Below are 10,510 nucleotides of genomic sequence, written 5' to 3' on the forward strand. Positions count from 1 at the left end.
CCTTGCAGTCGGCTCTGCTCTCCCGTTGGAGTCCAAGTTCCAAATAGTTCTACCTTCCTCTGCCCCTGACAGGGGCCGCTCGTGCCAGCCTAGTTTGGTGGCTATGTTTGGACAATCTACACAGGGGTGTCCCACTGATGGTGCTGAAATGGATGGTGGTCACCACGGATACCAGCCTCTCTGGCTGGGGAGCCGTTTGTTTAAGGCAATCGGTTCAGGGGCTCGATGGTCAATCAACCGGTTAGAGACCAGAGCAGTACGTCTAGCTCTGCAGGCCTTCCTTTCCCTGATTCGGGGAAAGTTGGTAAGAGTGCTGTCTGACAATGTGACCACAGTGGCCTACATCAATCGGCAGGGCGGAACCAGGAGTCGCCCGGTGGCACTGGAAGCTCGACTGTTGATCCATTGGGCGGAGCTTCACCTGACCAGTATAGCTGTGTCCCACATAGCGGGGGTCGACAATGTGCACACAGACTTTCTAAGTCGCAATCAACTCGATCCCGGAGAGTGGAAACTAGCGGACAGGGCTTTTCAGCTCATCTGCGACTGATGGGGCACTCCCTGCATGGATTTGATGGTAACCTTCAAGAATACCAAGGCGCCACGCTTCTTTGCTCATAAAGGGACACCAGGGCAGAGGGCATGGACGCCCTAGTGTTGACTTGGCCAACGATGGTCCTACTGTACTTTTTTCTGCCGTGGCCTCTGATCGGCAAGGCGCTTTGTCGCATAGAGACACATCCGTCAGAGGTGATCTTGGTCGCTCCTGAGTGGCCTTGCCAGACATGGTTCGCGGGCCTGCTCATCTCGTGGTAGAGGGTCCACTGCGTTTCCCGCAGCTTCCGAACCTTCTTCATCAAGGTCCTGTTTGTTTCGATCAGGTTGATCACTTTTGTCTAGCGGCATGGCTTTTGAGAGGAGGCGTCTAAAAGGAAAAGGATAATCGGACGCGGTTGTGGCCACTCTTCTGCGGTCGCGCAAAGTGTCGACGTCACGATCTTACGTACGGGTCTGGAAGGTTTTCGAGTCATGGTGCGTTGAGCGTCAAATTGTTCCCACTCGGGCGTCAATACACGGCGTTCTAGTGTTCCTCCAGGATGGTTTGTCCAAGGGCTTGTCCTGTAGTTCCTTGCAGGTGCAGGTGGCAGCCCTGGGCTGTTTTACAGGGGGCTATTGATGGGGTGACGTTGGTGGCGACCCCAATGTGTCTCGGTTTCTTCGTAGGGCAAAGCATTTACGTTCACTGGTGCGTTCTCCATGTCCATCCTGGAATTTGAATTTAGTTCTTAAAGCTTTGTGTACGATTCCTTTCGAGCCCTTGAAGAGGGTGACTATAAAGGACCTCACGTTGAAGGTGGTATTTTTTATAGCAATTTCATCAGCGCGACGGGTATCTGAACTGCAGGCATTATCATGCAGGGATCCTTTCCTGAGGATTTCTGATTCCAGGGTTAGTTTGCGGACAGTACCATCTTTTCTTCCGAAAGTGGTGTCCTCTTTTTTTTCATTTGAATCAGTCTGTGGAACTTCCTTCTTTTGCCGATTTGGATCGGTCGGATCCTCTTTCGAGGGATTTAAGAAAGTTGGATGTTCGGAGGGCGCTTCTGCGTTATCTGGAAGTTGCTAACCCTTTTCGTGTCTCGGATCATCTTTTTGTTCTCTGGAGTGGACCAAAGCGGGATAATATGGCCTCCGAGACCACGATTGCCCGTTGGCTGAAAGAGGCCATCAACTCTGCCTACTTGCTTTGTGGAAAGCCTTTGCCAGTAGGTATCAAGGTGCATTCCACTCATTCCCAGGCAGCTTCCTGGGCTGAGTGTCATCAAGTGTCTCCGCAAGAGATTTGCAGAGCTGCAACTTGGAAGACGTTGCACACCTTTGCGAGGCACTACCGGCTCGATGTGCAGGATCCGAATGAGGGAAATTTCGGGGTAGGCGTGTTGCAAGCGGGCCTCTCCGGTTCCCATCCCTCTTAGGTGAAGCTCTGGTACATCCCAGGAGTCTGGACTGATCCAGGTACGTACAGGGAAAAGAAAATTAGGTCTTACCTTCGATAATTTTTGTTCCTGTAGTACCAAGGATCAGTCCAGAGTCCCTCCCGCTGTGTGCATTAAAGTTGGGGAGAGTCCCTACTGCTGTGTTTTCTTTGTACTCTGCTCTGCGGGTTTCCCGCTGTTCGTAACCCTTTTTACGGGTCTGGAGTTGTTGTTGGGGTCAGTGATCCATAGGTTTGTTGCTTTTCCTGTACATATTTAGATTGGGTTGAGAATCCTTCTGCTTTGACATGGCATAATATTGTCTGGCTGTGGGTGGCACCCTAGTATATATGGCAGAGCCAGTCAAATCTTGCTCTGTCTCAATCTGCTGGTGCAGAGGCAAAATCCAGGAGTCTGGACTGATCCTTGGTACTACAGGAACGAAAATTATCGAAGGTAAGACCTAATTTTCTTTTACAGGAACCATCCTGAGTGCAGGCTTAGCACGGTCTTCCTTCTGAACAGCTCCTTTACAAAGCTTGAATTCTTGCACCTTGTCACGAAGCCGGTGATCAATTCTAGTAGCTAAGGCCACTAGCTCATCCAGCGAGTCAGGTGTTTCACGAGCAGCCAGCTCGTCCTTCAAGCGGGAATCCAAACCTCTGAAGAAGAGAGTTTTCAGGCATCTAGGGTCCCTGAAGCAAGGCACAGCGGGCGTGCCTTGCTTCAGGTCCACCAATGTAGAACCAGCGACAGTATACCGGGCAGGATCATCAAAAACGGATTTAATCAAGTCCATAAATCCGACAATATCCTGAAGTATGGGGTCTTTGCGTTCCCACAGCGCAGAAGCCCAAGACAAGGCCCTTCCATCAAGATAAGATAGTAATGTAAGTAGTCTTGGCGTAGGCTGTAGGGAAGTGAGAAGGTTGTAATGCAAAATGCATACAACATTGGTTTAAGAAGCCTCTAGTTCTCTGAATCTCTCCAGAAAAACGTACTGGAGCAGCAAGAGGCACAGTAGTCTTTACAGTTACTTCATTACTGGATGTAGAACCTTGATTCTTCTGTGCGCGCAGCTGATGAAACGCAGTAGAGTTTTTCCAATGTGTCTTGTTGTTCAGCAACGCGCAGAGCCAGGCCTGGAATGGCCTGCAAGGCGTTGAGCTGAGCCAGATCCGTGCAGTTAGCAATCTGTTATGGTTAATGGTATTTGGGTGGATCCTTGGACACTGTGGCAGCTGACCACGCCCACGGGGGGGCAGTCCCGTGAGGGACCACAGTGTCAGGCTAAACTTCAGACAGACAAACACAGATTTGAATCTTTTATTAAACAGTTTAAGTGACCACCAGAGGTGGAAGTAGTGAGTAGTGGTTGTAGAGCCCGGCTGGGCGCGTCTCACACAGAACGCTGGAACTGCGGATCCTCTGTAGGGCAATGCTGTAGTGGAAAGAGACTGAGAGTTATGAGCACACAATAAGAATAACATTCAGGGTCCCAATGTAGAAATAGGAGAAGCTCCGAGACAGGGAGAGCAGGCCCTCGAGGAGCGAGTACCTGATCCTTTAGAGCAGAGAGACTCGGTAGCGTTGTACTCAGCAGTAGCAGAGATTCCACTAGACGAGAGGTCTGGCACCGGAGCAGAGAGCAGGCCCTCGAGGAGTGAGTACCTGGTTCCAGTGAAGCAATACTGTAGAGAGAGATGTTTCTGTACTCACTGATGGTGACTGTAAGTCAGTTCTTCCAAGTAGAGGTTGCAGGCAGCAACACAGGGAACATGGGCCCTCGAGGAGCGAGTACCGGTTTCCTGATAGCACCTGAAAGAAGCAGAGAGGCCCCCGAGGAGCGGGTTCCCTGTTAGCGACCCCGAAGGGTAGGAAGAGTTCCAGATAGAGCTGGAGTGGCAGAGTAGGAACGGAGAGCGAATCCCATCCGTACGAATCCTGTTGCTAACTCAATGAGCCAGCAAATACCCGGAAGTCGTGACGTCAGAACAGGGGGACGCCCCTGAGGTTCACGTCAACGTGAAGTTAAAGATGAGGGCGGCGTGCGTGTGCGCGCCGTAGAGGTACCTTGAAGGAGAATGGCGGGAGGCAGCACCAAAGCCTGTCCGGGGGACGCCGGAAGGAATGGCAACAGACGCCGCGGCAGCCATCAGTCCAAGGTGAGCGGGAGGAGCCGCGAGTAGAGAGAGGTAGGCGGGGCGAAGTCGTCGAAGACCGACAGACGCAACAGTGCTTAGCTCATGTGTGTGCACTGCACTGTATTTGTGCATGTTCTGAGGGGAATAAGGAGAAACTTGCTGAATTCCCTCCTCTTTGGCGATAGTAAGGGGTAAATGTTCTGGTAATAGTTACACAGTAGCTTTCAGTGCAATCCTCCTGCAGAAAATGAGCAGTGATATTATACTGAGTGACTGTGAGAAACCTAATGCAGTGCTCTTACCCCAGGAACAGGCTCCCCGACCATCACCCCTGAGATTATATCCCACATTGAACGAGGGGAAGAGCCGTACATCAGGGCTGAGCCGGGATCAGAGGAAGGAGGCACTGGGAAAAGCAGCTGCTCAGGTGAGTGCAGGAATAAGAGGGAGCGGGGTCAAACTGCTGAGCTGGAGAGTGGAAGTGCAGAGACCCCTTCACAAGCTCCTCTGCAGATCTCTGGAATCACTCACAGGGTGTCTGTGACAGGCAGTGCTTGTGTCTGGGTCATTTATTCATATTCAGATACCCAAAGCCGCAGAGTGTGTGATTTACATAACAGGATCTGTCCCACAATGCGTTTCCAGGCACCCGCGGTACTGTCAGACAGCACAGCTGGGTTACTGTGAATGGCACAGCCATTAGCTTTCATGTTTAACTTTTATAGGCGCCGGCCATATCAGACCTGTGCTGATTAACAGATTCATGAATGGTCTGCAAAAGGGAGCAGTGACTGAGCTGATAAACTGTGCAGATGAGATAAAATTATTCAGAGTTGTTAAAATGTGAGTGTAATGTGAGGAAGTGCAGAGGGACCTTGAGAGATGGGGGGAATGGGACTCTTATAATAGCAGGAGTGCAGAATGATAGAAATCCTGTCTATAGGATGGATAATCACACTCCCTGCATTTTTGCAAACCTCATGGATAATGTTTAGTCTCGGGCTTTGCTGGTGCAATCGGAGCCGTACCCCGCAGGTTGTTCTGCTTTGATTGTTGCCTCTGGAAATGCACCCGCACACAATTTCCTTCTGCTTTTTATGTGGAGGCTCTTTCAAGGTAAACTTCCCGCGAGCAGATTTTATCATTCAAAACCACCTGTGTAAGTGCATCCCCGTCCTAACCCCCTCCCTGGGAATGTTCCCAGGCATAATTGGGTGCCGGTGCTGCTGCCGTACAGGGGCACCTTTACCCATGCATGGGGAGGGCAATAACCCGACAGCCCATTCATGCCGGGGCAGCAGTGGAAACGGCTTGAATTCTTGCCCTCTGGGAGGATAATTTTCAGAGAAGAAAGTCCGGGGGTATTTTTTACCCATAGCCATTTCAGGATTTTCCAAAGTGAAAGTTTGCTCGTATACAGTACCCCTCACCTCATCCCCCAGTGCTCTGGTTTCAGCAAAAGACGGACTGGATGCAATGAGAAGGTTCGGACATCAAATAAACTCAATGGCAAATAGCTAAAGAGTCTGAGAGCTTTTTACCCCTGCATTACCACATTGGATCAGTAACAGGGGGAAGGAGGATTGGGGTTAGATAAGACTCTGAGAGCAAGGGGAATGGTCTTTTAGCAAGCATAAAGAAAGGGGTTTCCATGTGTCATGAAATCTAGAAAGAATTTCCTCTTCCAAGCTGTCCATTTCTCCATATACTGCACAGTTGTTCTCATTGACAGACTGCTCTAATAACTGAAATATCAAGTTTCTTCCTTCATGCCCCTCCAGCTGCTATTAGGATTTGTCTAACCAAACATTGCCCTAAAGATGAAAGGGTCCAAGAATGATATATTTAGAAGAAGTCTTGGCTCTTTTGTGCTCTGTAACCCAGGACATCAGCAGTAAAATTGCTAAGTTGGTCCCAATACTTCTGCAGATGTGAGAAAACATTCCGTGCACACTGCAGATTCGCCAACCTAACCTGCCTGCTGTTGGATGTATTTTTGTTCAAACTCTCAGACGTTGTAACCATTTCCACCAGTGTCAAAGAGGTTAAGCTATGACCGACAGATCTAAAACGCACTCCCAGGCATTCGCGGAACCATTTCTTCTCCCAGATCTGTCTCCCATGCCATTGAATGCTTAGGCTTTAATCAGTAGCATTTCGTTAACGCAGAGGTATCATTTAGATAGGACTCTCTTGAGGGTATCAGTCTTATCGCAGTACTCATCTACTAAGGTTTTCCTTTTGTAATATCCGTTTTTGTTTAACTGAGTTCACTTCTCTGGGGTTTAAGTAAGCTGGCGTGGGCAGCATTCATGTTTGTTTTGTTAGAAAACAAATATTTAGTGTGATCCAGGAGATGTGCAAAGACCCTCAGGTTTTCTATTGTTGTACTTCCTCAGATCATTCATTGAAGTATTTATTTATTTATTTAGATTTTTTTTTTAATTTAATTTAATTTGTATGTTATTTCTGCCCCAAAACGCAGCCATAGCTGATGTTAAGTAGTCAGGGTGAGGCTGAGTCAGCATCTGCTCTGTTTCATTCAGCCCCTCCTCCCGTACAGAATCCAGGAAGGGGGGGGGGGGGGGATGGGCCCAGTGCAGGGCCTGAAAGCAGAGCAGACACTGACACAGTCTCAGGTCAATTCTTTCACATAAGATGCAGCTGCTTCCCTCCCAGAGGTTGGAACTTGGACCAGTCCCCAATTAGGAAAAAGTTCATAAGCAGTCAGTATTCATTTTAGTAGTGCTAACAGGGCTGCTTTACACCCCCGTACCCTCTAAGGCAGTGGTTCTGAACCCTGTCCTGGGGACCCCCCCCCAGCCAGTCGGGTTTTCAGGATATCCACAATGAAATATGCAGAGAGAAAATTTGCATACACTGCCTCCATACATGCAAACTGGCTGGGGGGGTCCCCAGGACAGGGTTCAGAACCACTGCTCTAAGGGGTGCGTCCATGCTAGGAAAACCCTGGCCATTTCACTATGAGTCTCCCTCACATCAAGTAATGCCTGTTCTTTATTTTCTTATCCAGAAAATTGATGACTTCAAGAAAAGACATAAGGTGAGACATCATGAAGTACCCACTAATCATCTGGAAGTGACTAAAACTGTATCAGAGGAAGAAGAAGGGATACCTGCCCATGTTGTGACTGGTGGAAAAACCGCTGGATTCGATGTAAACCAGAGGAGAGTCTGAGGAACCCAGCAGGAGATTCTACTGAGAAAGTGACTCCCTGTGAGCAAAGAACCAGTGATACCTCCAAATCTATGGAGCAGCAGAGAAATCAGACAACAAAGCAGTCTAAATCTAATGAATGTGGGAACTGCTACAAGGATCAGAGATCTCTGAAATCACACCAGTGTACCGAAAGTGGGAAAAACGTCAGGCACACGGAATCTATTACAAAACACCTGAGTAATCATACCAGAGAGCGATCCTTTCTTAGCACTGAATGCGTGGAAAGCTGCAGCCTAAAACAACAAATGAGAGTGCATGCTGAGGTAAAACCCTTTTCATGCAGTGAATGTGGAAAACGTTTTGCTAATAAAATAATATTAAAAGCTCACCAGAAGACGCACATGATAGAGAAACTATTTCCATGTGGTGAAAGTAATAAAAGCTTCATTTGTCCATCGCAACTGAAAAACCACCAAAAGAGTCACACAGGAGAAAAATCATTTAATTGTACCGAGAGTGATAAGAGCTTCATTAGTCAGTGTGAGCTGAAAAAGCATAAAAGGATCAACACACGAAAAAAAACATTTCCATGTATTGAGTGTGATAATTTCCATCCCAAAGAAGAACTAAAAATGCATCAAAGGGTCTACATGGGAGAGAAAACATACACATGTACTGAATGTGATAAAATTTTTGGGCAAATATCTAATCTGAAAAAGCACCAGATTATCCACACAGTAGAGAAACGATTTAAATGTAGTGAATGTGATAAAAGTTTCCATTGGCAGTCAGAACTGAAAATGCACCAAATAATCCATACAGATGAAAAACCATTTACTTGTCCTGAGTGTGAGAAAAGCTTCAGGAATAAATATAGTATGAAAAAGCATCAAATTATACATACAGAAGAAAATCCATTTACTTGTACTGAGTGTGATAAAACCTTCAGTAATAAATCTAATCTGAAAACACACCAAATCATACATACTGGAGAGAAACCATTTAAATGTAGTGAGTGTGACAAAACATTCAGAAAGAAATTCCATTTGAAAATGCATGAAACAATCCATACTGGAGAGAAACTGTACACGTGTGCCGATTGCGATAAAAGCTTCCGTTGGGCATCCCAACTGAAAACGCATCAAAGGGTCCACACGGGAGAGAAAACATACATGTGTATTGAATGTGATAAATGTTTTGGTCAGAAATCTACACTGAAAAGGCATGAAACAACGCATATGCGGGAAAAAACCATTTACATGTGGTGAGTGTATAAAAACTTTAGGACTAAGTCACATTTGAAAAAGCACCAAATAATCCATTCAGGAGAGAAGCCATACACATGTACTGAATGTGATAAATGCTTCCATTGGAGATCTGAACTGAAAATGCATCAAAGGGTTCACACTGGAGAGAAACCTTACCACATGTACTGAGTGTGATAAAAGCTTCCATTGGAGATCTGAACTGAAAATGCATCAAAGGGTTCACACGGGAGAGAAACCATACACATGTAGTGAGTGTAATAAAAGCTTCCATTGGAGAACAGATCTGAAAAAGCATCAAATAATCCATACAGGAGAGAAACGATTTAAATGTATTGAGTGTGATAAAAGTTTTGGGAAGAAATGTAATCTGCAAAAGCATCAAGTAATCCACATACGAGAAACTTCATATTCATCTTTTGAGTGTGATAAAAGCTTTAGGAAGAAATCTAATCTGAAAATGCACAAAGGAGAGAAACCATACACATGTATTGAGTGTGATAAAAGCTTCCATTGGAAATCAGATCTAAAAAAGCACAAAATAATCCACATAGGAGAAGCACCATTTCCGTGTACTGCTTGTGATAAAATCTTTGGGAAGAAATCTGATTTGAAAAAGCACCAACTAATCCACATGGGAGAAAAATCATTTCCATGTACTTATTGTGATAAACGCTTTGGGAAGAAATCTAATCTGAAAAAGCACCAGATAATCCATGGTAGTGAAAAACAGTTTATATGCGCCGAGTGTAAAAAAAGCTTCCATTGGAGATCAGACCTTATAAAGCACCAAATAATCCACACAGGAGAGAAACCATTTACATGCGCTGAGTGTGATAAAAACTTTGGGAAGAAATCTAATCTGAAAAAGCACCAAATAATCCACATGGGAGAGAAACCTTACATATGTACTGAGTGTGATAAAAGATTCAGTGAGAAATCTTATTTGAAAATGCACCAAACAATCCACACAGGAGAAAAACCGTTTATGTGTACTGAGTGCAATAAAAGTTTCCGTTGGCGATCAGCAATAAAAATGCATCAAAGGGTCCACATGAGAGAAAGAGAGAGCCTATGCATATACTGAGTGAGATACAAGCTTCAGTTGAAGTCAGAGCTGATAACACACCAAAGATCCACACCGGCTTATGATTGAGTTTCATTCCTGTCAAACTATGTGCAGAGCAAACCCAACTGGAGAAACTGCCCCAAGTGAAAATAAAAAGGAACTGGACCAGGAAGTTGCCTATAAATATCAGTGTATAGGAAAGTGGAAATATTCAGTATGAAGTATTAAGAGAGAAGATCAGTAAAGAGTACTGTAGGAAACGGAATAAGATTCAAGCTATTAGTGCAGGACTTGCAAGCTGATTATCATACAGCTTTGGTATAGTAGACTGGCCTATAAATATCTTGAAGAGCTGGATGCAAAAACAAGCAAACGTCTCCTTGCTCATCAGCTGTTAGAACCAGTATATGCCGAGAATGTACATCCTTAGAGCTGAAGACAGTATGGTTCTTACTGAAATGAGCTACCATCATAGGCCTTCAGGCATGCTTAACGGCATCGACGGATCCAAATTCTCCAATAGTGCAGAAGGATGAAATTGGAGCAAGCATCCTCACTCTCAGTCCTTAAGCTTGGACAACCATTACAGTGAATGGAGGGAATGACTGAAGATTCACCAGCACAATACAGGAAAGAAGCTACAGAATTAGCAAAATGAGAGAAAAAGCTCTTTAAAGAATCAGATCAGCAAAGAAGGAAAGATTAACTGGCAGAAGCACAAATACATTGGAAAGTACAGCGTTAGTTCATATAACCCCTCTTGGATCCAGTTTAGACACAGCATTGGTTAAGGAGAGGTGAACTCAAACCTGTAGGTGAGAGATTGATATCTGCAGCACAGGATAATGGTCCACGGATAAGATGGTGTCACAGCC

At 45.9% G+C, this 10,510-nt stretch overlaps 1 protein-coding gene across 1 annotated transcript in view; it reads left to right on the forward strand.

The window, feature by feature from the left end:
* LOC115083166 (gastrula zinc finger protein XlCGF57.1-like) overlaps positions 1 to 9,653 on the forward strand; it is a 12,730-nt gene extending 3,077 nt beyond the window's left edge. The window contains exons 3-5 of the mRNA XM_029586973.1: positions 4,428 to 4,547; positions 7,308 to 8,312; positions 9,091 to 9,653. Of these exons, the coding sequence (XP_029442833.1) occupies positions 4,428 to 4,547; positions 7,308 to 8,312; positions 9,091 to 9,653 (1,688 nt within the window). The remainder of the gene's footprint in view (positions 1 to 4,427; positions 4,548 to 7,307; positions 8,313 to 9,090) is intronic.
* Positions 9,654 to 10,510: the final 857 nt, after the last annotated feature.

The sequence above is a fragment of the Rhinatrema bivittatum genome, chromosome 2 (genome assembly GCF_901001135.1).
Source record: "Rhinatrema bivittatum chromosome 2, aRhiBiv1.1, whole genome shotgun sequence".
Lineage (NCBI taxonomy): Eukaryota > Metazoa > Chordata > Amphibia > Gymnophiona > Rhinatrematidae > Rhinatrema > Rhinatrema bivittatum.